General features: G+C 52.4%; 2 protein-coding genes across 4 annotated transcripts in view; one reads left to right on the top strand and one right to left on the bottom strand.

Annotated features, from left to right (window-relative positions):
* Positions 1–27,125, top strand: part of LOC139232722 (sperm-egg fusion protein TMEM95-like) — a 140,499-nt gene that overhangs the window by 85,762 nt on the left and 27,612 nt on the right. The window lies entirely within an intron of this gene.
* Positions 1–27,125, bottom strand: part of LOC139232719 (RPA-related protein RADX-like) — a 43,834-nt gene that overhangs the window by 8,628 nt on the left and 8,081 nt on the right. For 2 of the 3 annotated variants that reach the window (XM_070863215.1, XM_070863217.1), the window contains exons 5-14: positions 26,194–26,285; positions 24,761–24,904; positions 23,971–24,084; positions 20,715–20,888; positions 18,998–19,134; positions 17,465–17,619; positions 14,629–14,730; positions 11,996–12,102; positions 9,158–9,478; positions 5,760–5,930 (exon numbers count right to left, since the gene is read on the bottom strand). In XM_070863215.1, the coding sequence (XP_070719316.1) occupies positions 5,760–5,930; positions 9,158–9,478; positions 11,996–12,102; positions 14,629–14,730; positions 17,465–17,619; positions 18,998–19,134; positions 20,715–20,888; positions 23,971–24,084; positions 24,761–24,904; positions 26,194–26,285 (1,517 nt within the window). The remainder of the gene's footprint in view (positions 1–5,759; positions 5,931–9,157; positions 9,479–11,995; positions 12,103–14,628; positions 14,731–17,464; positions 17,620–18,997; positions 19,135–20,714; positions 20,889–23,970; positions 24,085–24,760; positions 24,905–26,193; positions 26,286–27,125) is intronic. The other variant, XM_070863216.1, reaches the window with a different exon arrangement.

Genomic DNA, 27,125 nt, shown 5'->3' with positions numbered 1-27,125 from the left:
AACGGGACTCGATGCGAGCTAGGACACGGGGCAGCAGAATTTTGGATGGGCTCGAGTTTACAGAGACCAATTAATTGCGTGCTCCTGCCACTGCCTCAGCTAACTGTACAGACCAGGACACAGACCTGCCACTCCCCTGGCTCAGCGATTTGCTGGTTAAACTTGCTGAGCCAGTGTGGAGAGGCTTGGCCAGCGAATGAATTGCACTATCTGCACAACGTTCTGCTCACACTGCCATAGACATGGTGCAAGAGCTCCCTCATCTGGCTGGACAATCAGACTGCCCCAAGTCTCTCACCTCGCAATTCCTTTCACCAGACAGCAGAAGGCTGAGGTGTGACCGAATACAGGTCTTTAAAATGATGAAACAGTTTGATAGGGTAGACATAGAGAAAGAAAAGATAGACTTGCATTTTAAATAGGGCCTTTCACCACCACCGGACGTCTCAAAGACTTTACAGCCAATGAAACATAGAAAATAGCAGTAGTAGGCCATTCGACCCTTTGAGCCTGCACCATTCAATATGATCATGGCTGATCCTCTATCTCAACACCATATTCCCGCTTTTTCCCCATACCCCTTGATGCCTTTTGTGTCTAGAAATCTATCTCCCTCTTAAATATATTCAGTGACTTGGCCCCCACAGCCTTCTGTGGTAGAGAATTCCACAGGTTCACCACCCTCTGAGTGAAAACATTTCTCCTCATCTCGCTCCGAAATTTCCTACCCCGTATCCTGAGACTGTGACCCCTTGTTCTAGACTTCCCAGCCCCGGGGAAACATCCTCCCTGCATCCAGTCTGTCCAACCCCGTCAGAATTTTATACCTTTCAATGAGATCCCCTCTCATTCTTCTAAACTCTAGTGAATACAGGCCCAGTCGACCCAATCTCTCCTCATACGGCAGTCCTGCCATCCCAGGAATCAGTCTGGTGAACCTTCGTTGCACTCCCTCTGTGGCAAGTATATCCTTCCTTAGGTAAGGAGACCAAAACTGCACACAATACTCCAGGTGCGGTGTCACCAGGGCCCTGTATAACTGTAGTAAGACATCCTTGCTCCTGTACTCAAATCCTCTTGCAACGAAGGCCAACATACCATTTGCCCCTAACTGCTTGCTGCACCATGTTTGCTTTCAATGACTGATGTCCAAGGACACGCAGGTCCCTCTGTACATCGACACTTCCCAAGCCATTACCATTTTAATAATACTTTGTCCTTATGTTTTTCCTACCAAAGTGGATACCTTCACATTTTTCCACGTTATACTGCATCTGCCATGTGTTTTCCCACTCACTCAACCTATCTAAATCACCTTGCAGCGTCTCTGCATCCTCCTCACAACTCACAATCCCACCGAGTTTTGTGTCGTCAGCAAACTTGGAAATATTACATTTGGTTCCCTCATCTAAATCATTTATATATATTGTGAATAGCTGGGGCCCCAGCACTGATCCCTGTGGTACCCCACTAGTCACTGCCCGCCACCCCGAAAAAGATCCGTTTATTCCTACTCTCTGTTTCCTGTCAACCAATTTTCAATCCATGCTAATAAATTACCCCCAATCCTATGTGCTTTAATTTTGCGCACTAACCTCTTATGTGGGACTTTACCAAAAGCCTTCTGAAAATCCAAATACACTACATCCACTGGTTCTCCCTTATCTATTCTATCAGTTACATCCTCAAAAAACTCCAGTAGGTTTGTCAAACATGATTTTCCTTTCATAAATCCATGTTGACTTTGTTTAATCCCGTTGATATTATCTAAGTGTGTCGTTATCACATCCTTTATAATAGACTCTAGCATTTTCCCTACGACTGATGTTAGGCTAACCAGTCTGCAGTTCCCCGTTTTCTCTCTCCCTTCTGTTTTTAAATAGTGGGGTTACATTTGCTCCCCTCCAATCTGCAGGAACTGTTCCATAATCTATAGAATTTTGGAAGATGACAACCAATGCATCCACTATTCCCATGGCTACCTCTTTTAGTACTCTGGGATCCAGATCATCAGGCCCTGGGGATTTATCGGCCTTCAGTCCCATTAGTTTATCCAGCACTATTTTCTCACTAATAGTAATTTCCTTTAATTCCTCTTGCTCACTAGACCCTTGGTTCCCCAGCATTTCTGGGACGTTATTTGTGTCCTCTTCCATGAAGACAGAACCGAAGTATTTATTTAATTGTTCTGCCATTTCCTTGTTCCCCATTATAAATTCTCCCGTTTCTGTCTGTAAAGGACCTACATTTGTCTTCACTAATCTTTTTCTTTTTACATACTTGTAGAAACCTTTGCTGTCGATTTTTATGTTCCTTGCAAGTTTACTCTCATACTCTATTTTTCCCCTCTTAATCAATCTCTTGGTCCTTTTTTGCTGAATTTTAAACTGCTCCCAATCCTCAGGTTTGCTACTTTTTCTGGCAACTTTGTATGACTCCTCTTTGGATCTAATACTATCCTCAATTTCTTTTGTTAGCCATGGTTGGGCCACTTTTCCTTTTGTATGTTTTTACACCAGAAAGGAATGTATAACTGTTGCAATTCATATATTCGTTCCTTAAATATTAGCCATTGCCTATCCACTGTCATGCCTTTTAATGGATCTTCCCAATCTATCATAGCCAATTCATTCTTCATACCTTCGTAGTTTCCTTTGTTTAGATTTAGAACCCTAGTTTCGGATTGGACTACTTCACTTTCCATCTTAATAAAGAATTCAATCATGTTATGGTCACTCTTCCCTAAAGGACCCCGCACAACAAGACTGTTAACTAACCCCTTCTCATTACATAATACCCAATCTAGGATAGCCTGTTCCCTAGTAGGCTCCTCAACATACTGGTCTAAACAACCATCTTGTACACACTCCAGGAATTCATCTGCCCCGGTATTATTTCTAATTTGGTTTGGCCAGTCTATATGTTGATAAAAGTCACCTACGACTACTGTAGTACCCTTATTAGGACACAGACCCAATCCACATCCGGACCGGGGTCAAGCAGAGCTGCGTCATCGCCCCAACTCTCTTCTCAATCTTCCTCGCTGCCATGCTCCACCTCACAGTCAACAAGCTCCCCGCTGGAGTGGAACTAAACTACAGAATCAGTGGGAACCTGTTCAACCTTCGCCATCTCCAATCCAGGTCCAAGATCACCCCAACCTCTGTCGTCGAGCTACAGCACGCACACACAGAGGCTGAACTCCAGGACATAGTCGCCGTATTTACTGAGGCATACGAAAGCATAGGAATTACGCTAAACATCACTAAGACAAAGGTCCTCCACCAGCCTGTCCTCGCCGCACAGCACTGCCCCCCAGTCATCAAGATTCACGGTGCGATCCTGGACAATGTGGACCACTTCCCTTATCACGGGAGCCTCCTATTAACAAAGGCAGGCATCGACGACGAGATCCAACACCGCCTCCAGTGCAGCCTTCGGCCGTCTGAGGGAAAGTGTTTGAAGACCAGGCCCTCAAAACTGTCACCAAGATCATGGTCTACAGGGCTGTAGTAATACCCGCCCTCCTGTATGGCTCAGAGACATGGACCATGTACAGTAGAGACCTCAAGTCGCTGGAGAAATATCACCAACGATGTCTCCAGGATCCTACAAATCCCCTGGGAGGACAGATGCATCAACGTTAGCGTCCTCGACCAGGCCAATATCCTCAGCACTGAAGCACTGGCCACGCTCGATCAGCTCCGCTGGACGGGCCACATTGTTCACATGCCAGACATGAGATTCCCAAAGCAAGCGCAGTACTCTGAACTCCTTCACGGCAAACGAGCCAAAGGTGGGCAGAGGAAACGTTACAAGGACACCCTCAAAGCCTCCCTGATAAAGTGCAACATCCCCACTGACACCTGGGAGTCCCTGGCCAAAGACCGCCCTAAGTGGAGGAAGTGCATCCGGGAGGGCACTGAGCACCTCGAGTCTCGTCGCCGAGAGCGTGCAGAAACCAAGCGCAGGCAGCGGAAGGAGCGTGCGGCAAACCTGTCCCACCCTCCCCTTCCCTCAACCACTGTCTGTCCCAGCTGTGACAGGGACTGTGGCTCTCGTATTGGACTGTTCAGCCAGTAAGAACTCATGTTAAGAGTGGAAGCAAGTCTTCCTCGACTCCAAGGGACTGCCTATGAAGATGATGATGATGTTACATGCATCTCTAATTTCCTGTTTGATACCATCCCCTACACTACCACTACTGCTTGGAGATCTATAGACAACTACTACCAATGTTTTCTGCCCCTTGGTGCAGAATGAAGTACTTTTGGAGTGTAGTCACTGTTGTAATGTGGAAAACACAGCAGCTAACCTGCGCACAGCAAGCTCCCACCTAAAGCAATGTGATAATGACCAGATAATCATTTTTTGTTATGTTGATTGAGGGATAAATATTGGCCCCAGGACACCAGACATAACTCCCCTGCTCTTCTTCGAACTAGTGCCGTGGGATCTTTTACGTCCATCTGAGAAGGCAGACGGGAGCCTTGGTTTAACGTCTCATCCGAAAGACGGCACCTCCGACAGTGCGGCGCTCCCTCAGTACTGCCCCTCCGACAGTGCGGCGTTCCCTCAGTACTGTCCCTCCGACAGTGCGGCACTCCCTCAGTACTGCCCCTCCGACAGTGCGGCGTTCCCTCAGTACTGTCCCTCCGACAGTGCGGTGCTCCCTCAGTACTGTCCCTCCGACAGTGCGGTGCTCCCTCAGTACTGCCCCTCCGACAGTGCAGTGCTCCCTCAGTACTGCCCCTCCGACAGTGCGGCACTCCCTCAGTACTGCCCCTCCGACAGTGCGGTGCTCCCTCAGTACTGCCCTTCCGACAGTGCGGCACTCCCTCAGTACTGCCCCTCCGACAGTGCGGCGCTCCCTCAGTACTGTCCCTCCGACAGTGCGATGCTCCCTCAATACTGCCCCTCCGACAGTGCGGTGCTCCCTCAGTACTGCCCCTCCGACAGTGCGGCACTCCCTCAGCACTGCCCCTCTGACAGTGCGGCGCTCCCTCAGTACTGCCCCTCCAACAGTGTGGGTGCTCCCTCAGTACTGCCCCTCCGACAGTGCGGCGCTCCCTCAGTACTGCCCCTCCGACAGTGCGACGCTCCCTCAGTACTGCCCCTCCGACAGTGCGGCACTCCCTCAGTACTGCCCCTCCGACAGTGCAGCGTTCTCTCAGCACTGCCCCTCCGACAGTGCGGCGCTCCCTCAGCACTGATCCTCCCACAGTGCGGCGCTCCGTCAGCACTGCACTGGGAGTGTCAGCCTAGATTTATGTGCTGAAGTCCCTGGAGTGGGCACTTGAACCTACAACCTTCTGACTCAGAGGTGAGTGTGCTCCCACTGAGCCACAGCTGACACTGAAAATTCCACATATGGGGAGACCAGAACTAGAGGCCATCGATATAAGACAGCCACTAAAAAATCCAATGGGGAATTCAGAAGAAACTTCTTTACCCAGAGAGTGGTGAGAATGTGGAAGTCACTAACGCAGGGAGTGGTTGAGGCGAGTTGCACAGATGCATTCAAGGAGAAAAAGGAATAGGCCAGTTGATGGGGTGAGATGAAGGGGTGGGTGGGGGATCGTGTGGAGCATAAAGACCGGCACGGAACAGTTGGACCTCCTGGGCTGTTGTAATACTAGGTTCGCGAACCGAGAGTGGGGATTGGGATGAGCTATTAGCGGGCAGTCGAGACCTGTGCCCAGTGACATTCAGTGCCTTCGGGTGAGGAGGATAGAGAGAGAGCCGGAAGGAACATTTACCAGGAGAAGGCGAGAAGATCTCTGCTCGGTCTGTGTCAACACGGGACGGGCCTCCATGAGCTAAAATGGAGACCAGGGTGTTGTCGTGCTTGGCAGAGCTCACGGCTCGATGGTCTAGCCCCGGAATGGTAGGGAAAAAGATCGTGTCCAAAGACAGCTCTTCATTCAGTCCTGGAAGGCAAGAGAGGAAAAAGACAAGTAAGATTCCCGCTCAATTTTCCCCTTCTTCCCTATCTCAAGTGTCAGCCGTGGCTCAGTGAGTAACACTCTCTCTCTCTCGCCTCTGAGTCAGAAGGTCGCGGGTTCAAGTCCCACTCCAGAGACTTGAGCACATGTATCTAGGCTGACACTCAGTGCAGTACTGAGGGAGCGCCGCACTGTCGGAGGGGCAGTACTGAGGGAGCGGCGCACTGTCGAAGGGGCAGTACTGAGGGAGCGGCGCACTGTCGGAGGGGCAGTACTGAGGGAGCGCCGCACTGTCGGAGGGGCAGTACTGAGGGAGCGCCGCACTGTCGGAGGGGCAGTACTGAGGGAGCGGCGCACTGTCGGAGGGGCAGTACTGAGGGAGCGCCGCACTGTCGGAGGGGCAGTACTGAGGGAGTGGCGCACTGTCGGAGCGGCGTACTGTTGGAGGGGCAGTACTGAGGGAGCGGCGCACTGTCGGAGGGGCAGTACTGAGGGAGCGCCGCACTGTCGGAGGGGCAGTACTGAGGGAGTGCCGCACTGTCGGAGGGGCAGTACTGAGGGAGCGGCGCACTGTCGGAGAGGCAGTGCTGAGGGAGTGCCGCACTGTCGGAGGGGCAGTACTGAGGGAGCGGCGCACTGTCGGAGAGGCAGTGCTGAGGGAGTGCCGCACTGTCGGAGGGGCAGTACTGAGGGAGCGCCGCACTGTCGGAGGGGCAGTACTGAGGGAGTGCCGCACTGTCGGAGGGGCAGTACTGAGGGAGCGCCGCACTGTCGGAGGGGCAGTGCTGAGGGAGTGCCGCACTGTCGGAGGGGCAGTACTGAGGGAGTGCCGCACTGTTGGAGGGGCAGTACTGAGGGAGCGCTGCACTGTCGGAGGGGCAGTACTGAGGGAGCGCTGCACTGTCGGAAGGGCCATCTTTCGGATGAGGCGTTAAACCGAGGCCCCGTCTGCTCTCTCAAGTGGAGGTAAAATATCCCATGCCACTATTTCGAAGAGCAGGGGAGTTATCCCCGGTGTCCTGGTCATAGTTATCCCTCAATCAACATAACAAAAAAACAGGTTGTCTGGTCATTATCACATTGCTGTTTGTGGAAGCTTGCTGTGCACAAATTGACTGCCAATAATCAATAATTCGGACTAAATAAAAATTTTCAAGCCTGTTTTCCCTTCTTCCCGTGCGTTTCCTACATTACAACAGTGATTATACCCAAAAAGTACTTCATTGGCTGTAAAGTGCTTTGAGACGTCCTGTGGTCGTGAAAGGCGCTATATAAATCCAAGTCTTTCTTTTTCAAGGCCCAGCTTCTTAAGGGGTGGCCCCAATTTCCAGTCTGCCGCATTGATCTCGGCCGGGCGTTGAGTATTGGCACGCTTGGATTGGGGAAGGCAGAGAGATTGGCCAGAGTTGCTGCTCCCGATCACCGTCCATTAACCCCCACCACCGAGAGTGTGGCATCGGAGAAGACAGGGACAGGCTCAGCCCCAACAGTCAAATAGTTTCCCGAAGCTCACTGCCCGTGATACCACAGACGGTCGGCGCCTTCCCGCCCGGAGGGCGCAGGCTCGCGTTGGGACAAGTGCCCTGGGCATCATTCTTCGGGTGTCCTCCCTCAGCAGTGAGTGACAACCTTGTCCCTTCTGGTACGGCACAGTAACATTCAACGGCTGAACGGCCAGGGGAGATCGCCCGCCCGCCCGCCTGCTGAGGTGAACAGTGTAACAGAGAGCGAGAAAGCCTATTCAAGGAAGTTAGTCAGAACCATTGAAGGCAAGCTACCCCGGTGTAATGTACACACCATGTGAGTATGATCACCGGTTTGTGGAGCTGTTGAGTTGGGAGTGTCTGAGCCAGTCACGTGACATTCACAAGACTCAATAAAATCCCAGTAAGTTGGGTTTGGGGGATCCACGATGGGGCAGGTGGTTGTGAGCCTGGTGGATGAACCGGTAATGTGTCGTGCGATTGTTAAATCTTTGCTAACAAACCAACTAGTTCTTAATAGCAGTGTGTTGCTGTGAATTCTTAAGCAAAGAACCCATGAAGCAAATACATTACAGCGGGTTAATGACTCCAGCCCAGATCGTTTAGTGTTGTGGAGTTTCTGCTAAACTATTTTGCAAGAGAGACAGACAGAGCAGAGTGTTCTGGCTGCTTCTCCCCGACGGAGCTGAGATAACTGGCCACAGTCAGAGCCACAGGGGTGACTAGTACTAGAGGGGTATGAAGTGCTCATATTTCTGGACTAGTAATCCTGGACCGAATCATACACAACCCGAGTTCAAATCCCATCATTGGCCATCTGAGAATTTGAAATAAGTTTCAAGAATCTGGAAATCTGCTGTCAATAACAGTGACCATGAAACTGTCGGATACATGTAAAAACCCAATGGCTCACTAATGCCTTTTAACCAAGGAAATCTGCCGTCCTTGCCCGCTCTGGGCCTATATCTGACTCCAGACCCATGGCAATGGAGTGAACACTTAACTGAAAGGGCCCAGCAAGCTCCTCGGTTCGAAAGGGCAACGGCTCACCACCACCTTGTCAGGGCAACGAGGGACAATAAATGCCAGCCTTGCCAGCGACGCACACAACCTCAGAATGAATTTTTAAAATCTATTGTCCGATTGCTGTCCAAATGGCCCCTGGGAAAGTTCCCTGTTCCAATGGCACGCAAACAGCTGATATAATGGGTTCATAAATTAACAGCTCGTGATGGAGCCTTCGGAAGGGGTGCTGTTATCGTGTGGAATCGTATCCCAGAAACACTCATGAGAGGAGAGGAACCAAAGCTGGAACCCACAACACTCGAACCGGAGAGGTTTAGAGCTCAAGAGGAGGCCCTTCGGCCCATCAAGTCTCCCGACGCTTCTCAAGAACAATCCAATACTAATCCCACTGCCCCGCTCTCTCCCCATAGCCCTGTATCAATCCCAAACTAATCCCACTGCCCCGCTCTCTCCCCATAGCCCTGTATCAATCCCAAACTAATCCTACTGCCCCGCTCTCTCCCCATAGCCCTGTATCAATCCAATACTAATCTCACTGCCCCGCTCTCTCCCCATAGCCCTGTATCAATCCCCAAACTAATCCCACTGCCCCGCTCTCTCCCCATAGCCCTGTATCAATCCCCAAACTAATCCCACTGCCCCGCTCTCTCCCCATAGCCCTGTATCGATCCAAAATGAATCCCACTGCCCCGCTCCCTTTACCTAAAATGGTCACGGTGTAGTATCCACGGCAACAGGCTGGCTCGCAGTGTTGCAGACCCTCCTCCAGAGCGGCCGGGATTCCATCGCAGCTCGAGGGCTGGAGACTGAATGCTCGGAGCAGCAGGGCCCTGTCCCGGAAGCGGAAGAGGCGAGCCACCATCTGCGAGACGTCTCCAAGGTGGGGGAGGTGCTCCCGCTGCCTCGGGCAGTGGGTCCAGGAGAAGGCAGGCTGGGCCCAGCAGGACGTCACCACACTGGCCGTCTCATCTTCGCCCTCTGGCTCGGTGCAGAACTCCTGGCAAGCCCGGATGAAGCTGATCTCTTTAAAGAAGGAAGGGAAGACGGTAGTGCATTCATATCACTCCTCACTTCGCATCTCAGAGCGCTTCGTGTACAACTTCTAACAATCTATTTTAGCGGTGTAGTCACCGTTGTGTGAGCGATGCAGCAGCAGTTTTGTGCACAGCGCGATCCCAGAAGCAACAATGAGATGAATGACCCGTTAACCTACTTTTGGCGGGTTTTGGTTGAAGAAGGAATGCTGAGACCAGGAGAACTCACTGCTCTTCCTAAAATAGTACACGGAATCTCTCGATCTGGACACAGACAGCACCAGAGTTTACCATCTCACCCCTCAGTAGCGCTTGACATTTTAGCCTAGATTAGTCCTTGGATAGAGTTTAAACTTCTATGATATTGTGGGTTCAGAGCTCAGGAGGAGGGCATTCGGCCCATCGTGTCTGCCGACTCCTGCGAGAGCAATCCCCAAACTAATCCCACTGCCCCGCTCTCTCCCCATAGCCCTGTATCAATCCCAAACTAATCCCACTGCCCTGCTCTCTCCCCATAGCCCTGTATCAATCCCAAACTAATCCCACTGCCCCGCTCTCTCCCCATAGCCCTGTATCAATCCCAAACTATCCCACTGCACCGCTCTCTCCCCATAGCCTTGTATCAATCCCCAAACTATCCCACTGCCCACTCTCTCCTCATAGCACTGTATCAATCACAAACTAATCCCACTGCCCTGCTCCCTCCCCATACCCTGTGGCAATCTCAAACTAATCCCACTGCCCTGCTCTCTCCCCATATGCTGTATCAATCCCCAAACTAATCCCACTGCCCCGCTCTCCCCATAGCACTGTATCAATCACAAACTAATCTCACTGCCCTGCTCCCTCCCCATACCCTGTGTCAATCTCAAACTAATCCCACTGCCCCGCTCTCTCCCCATATGCTGTATCAATCCCAAACTAATCCCACTGCCCTGCTCTCTCCCCATACCCTGTATCAATCCCAAACTAATCCCACTGCCCTGCTCTCTCCCCATACCCTGTATCAATCCCAAACTAATCCCACTGCCCTGCTCTCTCCCCATACCATGTATTAATCCCAAACTAATCCCACTGCCCGCTCTCTCCCCATATGCTGTAACAATCCCAAACTAATCCCACTGCCCTGCTCTCTCCCCATACCATGTATCAATCCCAAACTAATCCCACTGCTCTGCTCTCTCCCCATACCCTGTATCAATCCCAAACTAATCCCACTGCCCCGCTCTCTCCCCATAGCCCTGTATCAATCCCCAAACTAATCCCACTGCCCCGCTCTCTCCCCATATCCCTGTATCAATCCAAAATGAATCTCACTGCCCTGCTGGGTCATTGGCAAAGTACCTGGATGGGATGGGAGGGGAATCTGTGGCAGCAGATGTTATCACCAACAGAGTCTCCCAACAATCTGACAAATCCCTTTCTGGGATGGCCGGGGGCGGGGGGGATTAATTTCTGCCCAAGCTCGGCTCAGATGAATGAGGCAGGACGGAGATGTTTCCACCCTCGCACTTTCACCAGCTGCCGCAACCTGTAGGCCCTCCGATTTCCTTCTGAAAGCGCTGGCTTGTGGGTTCGCTAGGTACTGGCTGACCTCTGGTATCTCACCCATGCCTCGTTTCCTGTGTGAACTTGGACAGGGAGCGCTGGTGGGGGGGTGGGCGTCCCAAACGCTTCACAGCCAATGAAGTCTTTAGGAAGTGTGGTCATTGTTGTAATGTGGGAAACACGGCAGCCAATTTGTGCACAGCAAGCTCTCACACACAGCAATGTGATAATGACCCAGATCATCTGTTTTGGTGAGGTTGATTGAGGGATAAATATTGATCCCAAGACACCAGGGAGAACTCCCTCCCTGCTCTTCTAAAAGTGCTGCGGGATCTTTTACATCTACCTGAGAGAGCAGTCGGGGCCAAGGTTTAACATCTCATCTGAGAGACAGTACCTCCGACAGTGCGGCGCTCCCTCAGTACTGCCCCTCCGACAGTGCGGCGCTCCCTCAGTACTTCCCCTCCGACAGTGCGGCGCTCCCTCAGTACTGCCTCTCCGACAGTGCGGCGATCCCTCAGTACTGCCCCTCCGACAGTGCGGCGCTCCCTCAGTACTTCCCCTCCGACAGTGCGGCGCTCCCTCAGTACTGCCTCTCCGACAGTGCGGCGATCCCTCAGTACTGCCCCTCCGACAGTGCGGCGCTCCATCTGTACTAACCCTCCGACAGTGCGATGCTCCCTCAGTACCGCCCCTCCGACAGCGCGGCGCTCCCTCAGCACCGCCCCTCCGACAGTGCGGCGCTCCCTCAGTACCGCCCCTCCGACAGTGCGGCACTGCCTCCATACTCCGCTGGGAGTATCAATCTGGATTTTTGTGCTCAAGTCTCTGGAGTGACACTTATACCCATGACCTTCTGACTCAGAGGCGAGAGTGCGACCCACTCAGACACGGCTGTCGGAGAACAACAGAATACACTGTTGGGCGTTACTGTGAGGAGGCAGCTTTGTGCACGCACCTTGGTCAGGACTTCCACTGCTGTCCCCGTCCGTCGCACATGTTGCTTGGCAGCATGTTGTACTCTCTTCCTCACCACTTGATTCCGTGTCTTTACGCAGTCTAGGCCTAAAAAAACAATCAGTTAGATGGTGCCTTTCACACGATAAAACGCTCGAAATGCTTCACAGGGAGAGAGGTTAAGCCACGGTCACAGAGTTACGCCTTTACAGAATGATACCGCACAGGAGGAGGCCATTGGGCCCATCGAGCCTGTGCCGGCTCTGTGAGCGAGCGATCCCATCATTCCCACTCCCCCTGCCCTTTCCCCATAGCCCTGTGAATGTTTCCCCGTCAAGTATTTATCCAATTCCCGGTTTGAAAGTTACTATTGAATCTGCTCCCACCGCCCTTGCAGGCAGCGCGTTCCCGATCACAACAACTCGCTGCGTAAAAACATTCTCCCCATCTCCCCCTCTGGTTCCATCGTCGATTATCGTCAATCTGTGTCCCCCTAGTTACCCACCCTCCTGCCCCCGGGAAACAGCTTATTTACTCCATCAAAACCCTTCATGCTTTTGAAGAACTCTATTAAATCTCCCCGTAACCTTCTCTCCTCCAAGGAGAACAATCCCAGCTTCTCCAGTCTCTCCCCGTAACTGAAGTCCCCCATCCCTGGTGCCATTCTTGTAAATCTTTTCTGCTCCCTCTCCAAGGCCGTGACATCCTTCCTAAAGGGCGGTGCCCAGAGTTGAACACAATACTGTAGCTGAGGCCGAACCAGTGGTCTATAAAGATTTAGCATAACTTCCGTACTTTTGTACTGATGCCTCTACTTATAAAAGCCACGATGCTGTATGATTTTTTTTAACAGCTGTGTCAACCTGTTTTTGAGGCGGGAGAGCTGGTAAAGTTAGAAAAGATTTAAGAGGAGAACTTCAGAGTGTAGGGACCTGGCGTCTAAAGGCACTGGCACCATTTGTGCAGTGGAGGGCGGGGGGGGGAATGGTCCCGAGGTTGGAGAGCAGAAGTTGTAAGTTTGGTCACGTGGCTGGACAAAGTGGCAGCAATGGAATAACAACTTGTATTTATATAGCGCCTTTAACGTAGTGAAATGTCCCAAGGTGCTTCACAGGAGTGTATGGGATAGAAATTTGACACCAAGATGCATAAGTAGATGTTAGCACAAGTGATCAAAAGCTTGGTCAAAGAGGTCGGTTTTAAGGAGCGTCTTGAAGGAGGAGAGAGAGGCGGAGAGGTTTAGGGAGGGAGTTCCAGAGCTTGGGGCCCAGGCAACAGAATGCACGGCCGCCGATGGTGGAGCGATTATAATCAGTGATGGTCAGGAGAGCAGGGGTGATGGGTGGAAAGGACTCGGTGCGAGTTAGGACACAGGGCAGCGAGCACAGGGGGTGATGGGTGAGCGGGACTCGGTGCGGGTTAGGACACGGGGCAGCGAGCACAGGGGGTGATGGGTGAGCGGGACTCGGTGCGGGTTAGGACACGGGGCAGCGAGCACAGGGGGTGATGGGTGAGTGGGACTCGGTGCGAGTTAGGACACGAGGCAGCGAGCACAGGGGGTGATGGGTGAGTGGGACTCGGTGCGAGTTAGGACACGAGGCAGCGAGCACAGGGGGTGATGGGTGAGTGGGACTCGGTGCGAGTTAGGACACGGGGCAGCGAGCACAGTGGGTGATGGGTGAGCGGGACTCGGTGCGAGTTAGGACACGGGGCAGCGAGCACAGAGGGTGATGGGTGAGCGGGACTCGGTGCGAGTTAGGACACGGGGAAGCGAGCACGGGGGGTGATGGGTGAGTGGGACTCGGTGTGAGTTAGGACATGGGACAGTGAGCACAGGGGGTGATGGGTGAACGGGACTCGGTGCGAGTTAGGACACGGGGCAGCGAGCACAGAGGGTGATGGGTGAGTGGGACTCGGTGCGAGTTAGGACACGGGGCAGCGAGCACAGAGGGTGATGGGTGAGCGGGACTGGGTGCGAGTTAGGACACAGGGCACAGGGGGTGATGGGTGAGTGGGACTCGGTGCGAGTTAGGACACGGGGCAGCGAGCACAGAGGGTGATGGGTGAGCGGGACTGGGTGCGAGTTAGGACACAGGGCACAGGGGGTGATGGGTGAGTGGGACTCGGTGCGAGTTAGGACACGGGGCAGCGAGCACAGAGGGTGATGGGTGAGCGGGACTGGGTGCGAGTTAGGACACGGGGCAGCGAGCACAGAGGATGATGGGTGAGCGGGACTGGGTGCGAGTTAGGACACAGGGCACAGGGGGTGATGGGTGAGCGGGACTCGGTGCGAGTTAGGACACGGGGCAGCTGAGTTTTGGATCACCTCTAGTTTACGTGGGAGGCCGGCCAGGAGTGCGTTGGAATAGTCAAGTCTGGAGGTAACAGAAGCATGGATGAGGGCTTCAGCAGCGGATGAGCTGAGGCAGGGGGCGGAGACGGGCGATGTTACGGAGGTGGAAATAGGCGGGTTTAGTTATGCTGCGGGTATGTGGCCGGAAGCCCATTTCAGGGTCAAATACGACAGCAAGGTGGCGCAGAGTCTGGTTGAGGCTCAGCCAGGAGTCAGCAGCCTGAGGAGAGAAGTGGAGTTTGATTGTTGGGACAGAGAGGGCGAGGGAAGGCTACCTTTACCTTGGTGTCGGTGATGCTCGCCTGTTCCTGCGAGTGAAGACTCTCCCTTTCCTTTTCCTTTTCCGCAATGACAAGCCGACTCGTTTTCCCAGAGGAATTCTACTGGTTAAACACAAGTTACCAGTCGATTAATTCAGTCACAGCTCCGGCACCAAGAGGCTTCTAGCCTCGTTTTCAGGCCTTGTGCTGAGGTCAGGACTCGCTGCACTGTCTCCTATCCGGACTCATTCATTCCCCAGGACCTCCAAACCTCGCAACACTTCACCTGCCCCAGTCCTCCTGCACCCCACTGGCTCAGAACCCAATCTTGCAGCACTCTGCTTGAAAGAAAGACTTGCATTTATATAGCGTCTTTCACATCCACCTTACGTCTCAAAGCGCTTTACAACCAATGAAGTACTTTTGGAGTGTAGTCACTGTTGTAATGTGGGAAACGTGGCAGCCAATTTGCACACAGCAAGCTCCCAAAAACAGCAACAGATCATCTGTGTTTGTTATGTTGATTGAGGGATAAATATTGGCCCAGGGCACCGGGGAGAACTCCCCTGCTCTCCTTCAAAATAGTCAAATCAGATGTCTTAAGTGCACCCGAGAGTGTAGAAAGGGTCTCGGTTTAACATCTCACCTGAAAGACGACACCTCCGACAGTGCTGCCCCCCCCCCTCAGTACTGCCCCTCCGACAGCGCGGCGCTCCCTCAGTAATACCCCTCCGACAGTGCGGCGCTCCCTCAGTACTGCCCCTCCGACAGTGCGGCACTCCCTCAGTACTGCCCCTCCGACAGCGCGGCGCTCCCTCAGTAATGCCCCTCCGACAGTGCGGCGCTCCCTCAGTACCGCCCCTCCGACAGTGCGGCGCTCCCTCAGTACTGCCCCTCCGACAGTGCGGCGCTCCCTCAGTACTGCCCCTCCCACAGTGCGGCGCTCCCTCAGTACTGCCCCTCCGACAGTGCTGCCCCCCCCCTCAGTACTGCCCCTCCGACAGCGCGGCGCTCCCTCAGTAATGCCCCTCCGACAGTGCGGCGCTCCCTCAGTACCGCCCCTCCGACAGTGCGGCGCTCCCTCAGTACTGCCCCTCCGACAGTGCGGCGCTCCCTCAGTACTGCCCCTCCGACAGCGCGGCGCTCCCTCAGTACTGCCCCTCCGACAGTGCGGCGCTCCCTCAGTACTGCCCCTCCGACAGTGTGGCGCTCCCTCAGTACCACCCCTCCGACAATGCAGCGCTCCCTCAGTGCTGCCCCTCCGACAGTGCACTGCTCCCTCAGTACTGCTGCTCCCTCAGTGCTGCACTGGAGTGTCAGCCTAGATTTCTGTGCTCAAGTTCCTGCAATGGGATTTGAACCTACAACCTTCCGACTCAGGGGTGAGTGTGCTACCTATTGAGCCACAGTTGACACTAGGTTACTGCTGCTAATGTCGTCCTGTGATTGATGGCTCAGCCAACAAGGTGAGGAAACTCCTTGGATCCAATCCCCTCAGTGGACTCACTGTAATTAGCCTTAGGGCTGGGGGGAGGGGAAAGGTGTGCATGGCATCAGCCAGGGTTCCTGCGCCTGATCTGTCTAACTCCGCCTTAAATATTTTCAATGTCCCAGCCTCCACAGCTCTCTGGGGCAGAGAATTCCAGATTTATAACCCACAGAGAAATTCCTTCTCATCTCAGTTTTAAATGGGCGGCCCCTTATTCTATGACCATGCCCCCTAGTTCTAGTCTCCCCCATCAGTGGAAACATCCTCTCTGCATCCACCTTGTCAAGCCCCCTTATAATCTTATACATTTCGATAAGGTCACCTCTCATTCTTCTGAATTCCAATGTGTATAGGCCCAACCTACTCAACCTTTCCTCATAAGTCAACCCCCTCATCCCCGGAATCAACCGAGTGAACCTTCTCTGAACTGCCTCCAAAGCAAGTATGTCCTTTCGTAAATACAGAGACCAAAACTGCACGTAGTACTCCAGGTGTGGCCTCACCATACCCTGTTAAGTTGTAGCAGGACTTATCTGCTTTTATACTCTATCCCCCTTGCAATAAAGGCCAACATTCCATTTGCCTTCCTGATCACTTGCTGTACCTACATACTAACTTTGTGTGTTTCATGCACAAGGACCCCCAGGTTCCTCTGTACTGCAGCACTTTGCAATTTTTCTCCATTTAAAAAATTATTTGCTTTTCTATTCTTTCAGCCACAGTAGATAACCTCACATTATACTCCATCTGCCAACTTTTTGCCCACTCACTGAGTCTGTCTATATCTCTTTGCAGATTTTTTGTGTCCTCCTCAAAACTTGCTTTCCCTCCCATATTTGTATCATCAGCAAACTTGGCTACATTACACTCGGTCCCTTCATCCAAGTCATTAATATAGATTGTAAATAGTTGGGGCCCCAGCACTGATCCCTGCGGCACCCCACTAGTTACTGATTGACAACCAGAGAATGAACTATTTATCCCGACTCTCGTTTTCTGTTAGTTAGCCAATCCTCTATCCATGCTGATATATTTCCCCCAACCCCGTGAACTTTTATCTTGTGCAGTAACCTTTTATGTGGCACCTTATCGAATGCCTTCTGGAAATCATATTACAACACATCCACTGGTTCCCCTTTATCCACCCCGCTCGTTACATCCTCAAAAAACTCCAGCAAATTTGTCAAACAAGATTTCCCTTTCATAAAACCATGCTGGCTCTGCCTGATTGAATCATGCTTTTCCAAATGTCCCGCGACTGCCTCCTTAATAATGGACTCCAGCATTTTCCCAACGACAGGTGTTAGGCTAACTGGTCTATAGTTTCCTGCTTTCTGTCTGCCTCCTTCCCAGGAAGACAAACCTCACCTTATGACAGGGATGATGGGGATGACAGGGCTGTTGCCTCCGCCTGTCCCCGGGATCGAATGGTCAGCATCCAGCGGTTCTTCGAACTCCTTGATACCGCCAATGGCCGGCTCCCCTGTGCAACGGGCTTCAGCGGACTGCCGGACAGGAACCTCCTGCAAGGAAGACCAGAAAATTGGCAACCCGATAGGCTGGAAATCTGATCATGTGACAGCGACTTCCTGTTCCAACCTCAGGAAGCAACTTCGTAAAAGCCGACGTCAGTGTGAACATAAGGACATAAGAATTAGGAGCAGGAGTAGGCCACATGGCCCCTCGAGCCTGCTCCGCCATTTAATATCATGGCTGATCATCCACCTCAACTCCACTTTCCCACCCGATCCCCATATCCCTCGATTCCCCTCGAGTCCAAAAATCTATTGATCTCGGCCTTGAATATACTCAACGACTGAGCCTCCACAGCCCTCTGGGGCAGAGAATTCCAAAAATTCACCACCCTCTGAGTGAAGAAATTCCTCCTCATCACAGTCCTAAATGGCCAACCCCTTATCCTGAGACTGTGACCCCTGGTTCTAGACTCCCCAGCCCGGAGGGAAACACCCTCCCTGTATCTACCCTGTCAATCTCCCTCAGAGTCTTGTTTGTTTCAATGAGATCACCTCTCATTCTTCTAAACGCCTGAGAGTGTAGGCCCAGTCTATATCATTGTGCTTTGCCCAGCACTCGCCCCTGGCCTGGTCACATTTGGGGTTGCTGGACTCGCTGCCTTGTAAGATAGGTCTAAGATAGGTATACTCATATAAAACAGAAAGGACTTGCATTTCTACAGCACCTTTCATGACCTCAAGGCATCCCAAAGCGCTTTACAGCCAATGAAGTACTTTTGGAGTGTAGTCACTGTTGTAATGTGGAAAACGCGGCAGCCAATTTGCGCACAGCAAGCTCCCACACACAGCAATATGATAAAGATCAGATAATCTGTTTTTGTTATGGTGATTGAGTCAGGACACCGGGGAGAACTCCCCTGCTCTTTCAAATAATGCAGTGGGATCTTTTCCATCTACTTGAGAGGGCAGATGGGGCCTCGGTTTTAAGTCTCATCTGAAAGGCGGCACCTCCCACAGTGAGGCACTCCCTCAGTACCATACTGAGAGTGTCAGCCTGGATTATGTGCTCAAGTCTTTGGAGTGGGATTTGAACCCAGAACCTTATAACTCAAAGGCGAGTGTGCTACTCACTGAGCCACGGCTGACACACTATGGAATGGAATGTATGGGATAATGGATATCTGGGAGTGAGTCACACAGAGACTGATGGATACCTTGGAATGAGTTACGCAAGCAGTAATTTATGTCTGTATGTCTTTGCGTTGGGTATTCCTGCCCTTATGATGTCACGTCTGGGAGCGCACGCAGACACACAATTCCTCCCCTCGCCACATGAGCTAATGGGTTCTGTACAGTATCCCATTCTCAGTCCACACCCGTAGATACTAGCCCCACTGCCAAACAATTATAGAGCCAGCTCCGTTACCTCTCCATCCATCTCGGCCAGTGACTGGTATTTGACATTTATGATGCGTCCCTGGATCGTGACCTGCTTGTACTCTCTGTACTCCAGTTGGTTCAGGAGCTGCCTTAGCTCAGACATGGTGGTCAACGTATGCCCACCTGGGAAAGAAAGCATTACTTTCTTTAAAAAATACTCACAGAAATCCCAATTTCCTTGTCCCTCTCCTGAGGATACTGCCAGTCACCTCGATACAGATACCCACCGTACAGTACCAGAGGAGAGTGAATAACAACCCTTTTACCCAGTGTTTACTGTACATCTACAGGAGCTGACTCAGGCACAAGAGTCAGATGGGACTGAATTATTCCGATTTAATCAGGGAGAGAGGAAAGAAGGAATTGCATTGAGATAACGTCTTCAAACAGCAATAGGATAATTGACCAGATAATTTGTTTTAGTGAGGGTGATTGAGTGATAAATAATGGCCTCTGGGTAACAAGAACAACTCTGCTCTTCTCTGAATAGTGCCATGGGATCTTTTACATCCAACTGAGAGAGCAGACGGGGCCTTAGTTTAATGTTTCATCCGAAAGACAGCAACTCCGACAGTGCAGCACTCCCTCAGTACTGCCCCTCCGACAGTGCGGCGCTCCCTCAGTACGGCGCTCCCTCAGTATTGCCCCTACGACACTGCGGCGCTCCCTCAGTACTGCCCCTCCGACAGTGGGGCGCTCCCTCAGTACTGCCCCTCCAACAGTGCGGCACTACCTCAGTACTGCCCCTCCGACAGTGCGGCACTCCCTCAGTACTGCCCCTCCGATAGTGCGGCACTCGCTCAGTACTGCCCCTCCGACAGTGGGGCGCTCCCTCAGTACTGCCCCTCCAACAGTGCGGCACTCCCTCAGTACTGCCCCTCCGATAGTGCGGCACTCGCTCAGTACTGCCCCTCCGACAGTGGGGCGCTCCCTCAGTACTGCCCCTCCGACAGTGGGGCGCTCCCTCAGTACTGCCCCTCCAACAGTGCGGCTCTCCCTCAGTACTGCCCCTCTGACAGTGCGGCACTCCCTCAGTACTGCCCCTCCGACAGTGCGGCACTCCCTCAGTACTGCCCCTCCGACAGTGCGGCACTCCCTCAGTACTGCCCCTCCGACAGTGCGGCGCTACCTCAGTACTGCCCCTCCGACAGTGCGGCGCTCCCTCAGTACTGCCCCTCCGACAGTGCAGCGCTCCCTCAGTACTGCCCCTCCGACAGTGCGGCACTACCTCAGTACTGCCCCTCCGACAGTGCGGCACTCGCTCAGTACTGCCCCTCCGACAGTGCGGCACTCCCTCAGTACTGCCCCTCCGACACTGCGGCGTTCCCTCAGTACGGCGCTCCCTCACTACTGCCCCTCCGACACTGCGGCGCTCCCTCAGTACTGCCCCTCCGACAGTGTGGCGCTCCATCAGTACTGCCCCTCCGACAGTGCAGCACTCCCTCAGTACGGCGCTCCCTCAGTACTGCCCCTCCGACAGTGCGGCACTCCCTTAGTACTGCCCCCTCTGACAGTGTGCCGTTCCCTCAGTACTGGACTGGGAGTGTCAGCCTGGATTGTGTGCTCAAGTCTCTGAAGTGGGACTTGAACCCACGACCTTCTGACTCAGAGGCGAGGCTGAGAGCAGCCGAGTCGGGAAAATCGCAGAAGATCAAATACACAACACCCGACAATAAGCAAGTCATCAGTTCTGTTTTCCTCACCGAGTATTTCATGTAGGTAGTCCTGCTCGCTGGAAGGGAGGGGAGGAAAGCTGTATGAACCCCCAATCCGAGTGCGACTCAGTCTGTCCCTCTCCTTACCCTTAGCAGATCGTATCCAGTGAATGAACTCTTTCACCTTTGGGTTCGTCACGTACAGTTTCCCTCGGTGATAGCCTAGAGGGAGCAGGGAAAGATTAAAAACATATTGGCCCAAAATTGCCTCCGACTGAAATTATTTTCCCGAAAACACCTGGTGGTCCTGGAAGAACATATACTTGTGGTTCGAGGCCTCCGTTTGCAGCCCAGTGTATGGGCTCACTCATCCCAGGAGCTCGGGCATCCTGGGATCACGTGGGCCTGGACCACCACTGAACATTGAGTATTCTCATTGATAAAAATGGGAGCTCCGTTCGTACAAGCTCCCATTACTATCACTGAGAATACTCCAAAAACACAGAAACACAACATAATAAATTAAAACTAAACACCTCACATATTTAAAATTGAATTTAATTAAATGTTTTAGAAAAAAAAAATTATTTTCAAATATTTTAAAGTATGTTTTAATAAGGTTATAAATAAACTTACCTTAATTGACAGGGTTTTTAATATAAAAATTAGTGATGAGTTAATTTTTCTATGTTTTAAAACTCTTACGCTGGTAACATTACGCCATACACCTGCTTTTACTAGGGGTAAGAGTTTGAAGGACATTCACTGGGCAGGAGTTAGGCGAATAACCCAAATCTCGTGAGTTCGGGGCCCAGGGGCAGCACGGGCCCAGCCCACACTGCGATATGTGAGCGCACTAGGTGCGTGGAGCAGAGCTGGTCTCCAGTCGTCCTGGTTAACCCTTGCCCCTGGACCAAGACCTCGCTCTGTCAAGCCCATGTGGTGGCTGGTGTGCAACGGTCACCCCACGTTAAAACAATCCACCCACAGGCATCTTCCACCCTTCAGGATGTAGTTCGGGATCTGGAATATTAGGTCCTTCATTGAAACACCTGTGAACTCAGCTTTTTTTGGCGTGGAAGCAAGTCATCCTCGCTTCGAGGGACTGCCTATGATGATGATAATGATGATGATAGATCGCAAATACCGGTTCTCGGCACATGCGCTTCACGCTCCGAGAACTGGCATTTGTGGGGCCTCTTCGGGCACGTGTGCACATCGTACACACCCGACAAGGCCGCAATTCACGGCCCATTGGATAACTATAATGCCCAATGCACTAGTTAGCCCACCAAGTCCCAGGTTCATTCGCCAGCCTGCGCTCTGAACTGATCTCAAGTTGGGGCAGCAGTCGGCTACTTGTTACTTCAATTGGCCAAACTAAAAATTGGGGCAAGTTTACTGCTCCCGATCGCAGTCCTATGGCCCCCCCCCAGGTGGTACCAGGCTCCTGTAGACAGCTTTGGGGATTGGCAGTGTGTGCCCCTGCAGTTGAATAGCCTGCTGATGCTCACTGTCTGGACTCACGGGGAAAATGCACTCCACGGGGATGCCAGCATTGGGCAGAATCTTAGAGGAACACGAGAAATTACAGAAGATTAGGCCTCTTCCATTCAGCGTCGGTGAATAATTCTTCTGTTGTAGGGCACCCCCCCTGTCCATCCTCGCTCTAAGGAGCACCAAACTCCTTCCCCCAAAAAGGTTATACTCTCTAATCCTTTATCGCCCTTGCTGATCAGGCTCCCTTTTAAAGGTATCGATTGATGCAGATTCTCGGTTCAACTACTCACTGAATAAACCTACATCGGGGGAGTGCCATAGGAACAGGAGGAGGCCATTCTGCCCCTCGAGCCTGTTCCGCCATTCAGTGGGATAACGGCTGATCTGTATCTTAACTCCATCTATCCGCCTTGGTTCAGTATCCCTTAATACCCTGACCCAACACAAATCTTTATCCGGTGTGACTGCTACAACAAACCAGAAGAATTCTGCCCATAAAAGTCACTCCCAAATTTGAAAATGTACCGTTCCCCACAAATGTACCGGAGAAGCTGACAGTGATAAGCACACTTGATGAGAGTGCACAATAAAGCTCTCCCAAGCTGACAACTTCCTTGTTAAACTGTGCTGGAAGATTTAGCGGTTCATTCTGATGAATTGATCACACCGCTGCCACTCTCTCTCTCTCTCTCTCTCTCTCTCTCTCTCGTGTTCCTTCTCCGCCCTCCCTCTCGGTTCCCTCCCCAGTCTCTTTGTCTAACGCTCCTCTCTGCATCTCTCCACACTGTCTCTGTTCTCTTTCCCAATCATCCTTTTCCCAGCCGCGTGTTCAAACCACACCAGACAGAGGACCCGATAGTGCTAAACACACTCCATGAAAGTACAACAAAACTCTCACAAGCTGACAACATCCTAACAATGCCTGAAATTTCCACCCCTCATCTTTCTCTCTCGCTAATCTGTGGGAAGCCCAGCGGGAACAAACAAAAAAACACGGAACTGCGCACGCGTTGCAGCACTCCTTATATTTTTTGCTCCCACTTTCAATCATTAAATTACAGCAATTTACAGCACGGAAGGAGGCCGTTCGACCCATCGTGTCCACGCCGGCCGACAAAGAGCTACCCAGCCTAATCCCACTTTCCAGCTCTGGGTCCGTAGCCCTGTGGGTTACGGCACTTCAGGTGCACATCCAAGTACTTCTTCAATGTGGTGAGGGTTTCTGCCTCTACCACCCTTTCAGGCCGTGAGTTCCAGACCCCCACCACCCTCTGGGTGAAGACATATCCCCTCTAAACCTCCCCCCAGTTATTTTAAATCTGTGCCCCCGGATGTTAATCCCTCTGCTAAAGGAAACAGGTCCGTCCTATCCAGGCCCCTCATAATTTTACGCGCCTCAATAACGTCTCCCCTCAGCCTCCCCTGTTCCAAAGAAAACAAACCCAGCCTATCCACTCTTTCCTCATCGCTAAAATTCTCCACTCCCGGCAACATCCTGGTAAATCTCTTCTGTACCCTCTCTAGTGCAATCACATCCTTCCTGTAATGTGGTGACCAGAACTGCACGCAGCACTCCAGCTGTGGCCTAACTAGTGTTTTATACAGTTCAAGCATAACCCCCCTACTTATATATTGCTTTCCTCTCGCCCCTCAATATAACTCACTTTGTCCCTCCACCATACTCTCCGGCTGAGATGAATCACATGGGAGTAGGCCCCTCCTTTGTGCAGTCTCAACCCGTCGCTTCCCCGCTCTTGCATACACCACAGTGCTCACCTACCAGGCCTCCGGCCGGTGTACGTACCATTGACATATACCTGGCTGTACTCAGTGGTGAGCAGGTAAGGGAATGTTGTCTGTCCACTGGGATTGGTCACTCTGCATTCCACCCTGACGTTCGTACACACGAGAAAGGTCACTGAAATGGAAAAAAGAACACTTTAGAGCATTTGTCTATATTTTAGTTGAATCACTGTTTGCCAGACTCTATATATTGTCATCATATTTACTACAAACTTGAGGAGCTCCCATGGTGATGCTCCTGGATAGCATCAGACGAGCGGGCCTGTCCCTTTAAGGATGCCCCTCACATATTCCTTGTGGGGAAGTGGTCGGAACAGGCAAATCCCTTTAGCTACCTGTAACCTGCAGGAGCCCATCAGAAAGCATTACTAACTATTGTAAATGTCAGGCTTCAGCTCATAGAATGGCTTTCTTTTTCTTTAAAATGGAAAGTCTCGGAGCGTGACCGTCTCGGAGCGTGACCGTCTCGGAGCGTGACAGACAAGTGCCAGACCCAAGACATTTATTATATACTAGCCGATCTCCCGTGGCATTGTTTGGATCACAGGAACAGCCTTTGAGTCTGTTCTGCCATTCAATGAGATCATGGCTGATCCTTGACTTAACCCCATCTACCCGCCTTTGCCCCATATCCCTCAATACCTTTGTTCACATTAATTTGGATGTTGCGCTGTGGGCAACGTAATAATCTGCTGCAAGTCTTCTTTCCTGCCTAGTACCATAGAATGAACCATGGGGATCACTACTTTTAACAAAGATCCCAAACACCGAGAAGATGTGAAACCTCTTACCGGTATTGTCCGCTATGCTGCACGGGGATATCTGAGCCTGGATCTCAGGCTGCGAGGTCGAAAAAAGCTTCAGGACGAAAGGCTCCGATGCCGTCCCGTCGATCAGGTGCACCCAGCGGTAAACTAGGAATTCCTCGGAGCGCTCTGCAAAGGTGAAATAGACATGGAAGAAGAGCAAAGTTGGAGTGAACTTCCTTCATCCTAAGGGTGGAGGCTTGTGGAATGAGTTACTAAGAAAGACCATTTAATTGGGCAAAATTACAGAATCATACATCACAGAACGACAGCATTCAGCCCATCGTGCCTGCGTAAAAAAATTCTCAGCTCCCCTGGATTTTTTGCTAATTAATTTAAATCTATGTCCTTCTGCCAGTGGAAACAGTTTTTCCCGATCTACTATAACAAAACACTTTGAACGCCTCTATTAGCTCTCCCCTTAACCTTCTCTGTTCTAAGGAGAACAACCCCAACTTCTCCTGTCTCCCCACCGAACCAAAGTCCCTCATCCCTGGGACCATTCTGGTCAATCTCCTCAGCACCCTCTCCAAGGCCGTGACATCCTTCCTAAAGTACGGTGCCCAGAATTGGACACAATACTCCAGTTGAGTGTTTTATTAAGGTTTACCATAATTTACTTGCTGTTGTACTCTCTGCCTCTACTTATAGGGAGTGGAACACGGAGAAAGCAACAGATGCCTGTGAGTGAGGAGCAGGGAGCGACAGGTGTCTGGGAGTGACAGGTGTCTGTGAGTGAGGAACAGGGAGTGACAGGTGTCAGGGAGTAACAGGTGTCAGGGAGGGAGGCGCAGGGAGTGACAGGTGTCTGTGAGTGAGGAACAGGGAGTGACAGGTGTCAGGGAGGGAGGCGCAGGAAGTGACAGGTGTCTGGGAGTGACAGGTGTCTGTGAGTGAGGAGCAGGGAGTGACAGGTGTCTGAGTGAGGAACAGGGAGTGACAGGTGGCTGGGAGTGAGGAGCAGGGAGTGACAGGTGCCAGGGAGGGAGGCGTGGGGAGTGACAGGTGGCTGGGAGTGAGGAGCAGGGAGTGATAGGTGTCTGGGAGTGACAGGTGTCTGGGAGTGACAGATGTCTGGGAGTCAGGAGCAGGGAATGACAGGTGTCTGGGAGTGACAGATGTCTGGGAGTGAGGAGCAGGGAATGACAGGTGTCTGGGAGTGACAGGTGTCTGGGAGTGAGGAGCAGGGAATGACAGGTGTCTGGGAGTGACAGATGTCTGGGAGTGAGGAGCAGGGAGTGACAGGTGTCTGGGAGTGACAGATGTCTGGGAGTGAGGAGCAGGGAATGACAGGTGTCTGGGAGTGACAGATGTCTGGGAGTGAGGAGCAGAGAATGACAGGTGTCTGGGAGTGACAGATGTCTGGGAGTGACAGGTGTCTGGGAGTGAAGTATAGAAAGCGGAATTAGTGTGCGTACCTTTGTTTCGAATGCGCTCCTGTCTACCAACAAAGGTAACGAGGCCAATGACGTCGCACAGATCTCCGGGGCGAAGCGTCGACAGTTCCCTCCTGCATCAACAATGAAACAGGGTCCAATTACTAATCTAGGCCATCAGTAGGGGCAACTTAGTAAGAATGCACAAGGCTGGCTAAACGGGACTCTGTGGTTGTGCACGCTTCAAGCTTCGATACCTGGAGAACACTTACGCTGAGTGAAACAGACAGCATTTTGTATAATTCCAACACAATTGTTCTTCTCATTCAGCTTCAAAGCATCTTAGTAAGACCGAGCATCAGGAAGTATCACAAATGCCGAGGTTCTGCATCTTCCTTCGAAACTCCCTTTCGAAAGGGAGCTGCGAACTTCAGCACAAAAATCCAGACTGACACTCCCAGTGGAGTGCTGAGGGAGCGCCGCACTGTCGGAGGGGCAGGACTGAGGGAGCGCCGCACTGTGGGAGGGGCAGTACCGAGGGAGCGCCGCACTGTCGGAGGGGCGGTACTGAGGGAGCGCCGCACTGTCGGAGGGGCGGTACTGAGGGAGCGCCGCACTGTCGGAGAGGCGGTACTGAGGGAGCGCCGCACTGTCGGAGGGGCGGTACTGAGGGAGCGCCGCACTGTCGGAGGGGCGGTACTGAGGGAGCGCCGCACTGTCGGAGGGGCGGTACTGAGGGAGCGCCGCACTGTCGGAGGGGCGGTACTGAGGGAGCGCCGCACTGTCGGAGGGGCGGTACTGAGGGAGCGCCGCACTGTCGGAGGGGCGGTACTGAGGGAGCGCCGCACTGTCGGAGGGGCGGTACTGAGGGAGCGCCGCACTGTCGGAGGGGCGGTACTGAGGGAGCGCCGCACTGTCGGAGGGGCAGTACTGAGGGAGCGCCGCACTGTCAGAGGGGCAGTACTGAGGGAGCG

The sequence above is a fragment of the Pristiophorus japonicus genome, chromosome 20 (assembly GCF_044704955.1).
Source record: "Pristiophorus japonicus isolate sPriJap1 chromosome 20, sPriJap1.hap1, whole genome shotgun sequence".
Taxonomy (NCBI): domain Eukaryota; kingdom Metazoa; phylum Chordata; class Chondrichthyes; family Pristiophoridae; genus Pristiophorus; species Pristiophorus japonicus.
Note: the sequence above shows the minus strand (reverse complement) of the source record. Positions and strands in the feature narration are given on the sequence as shown.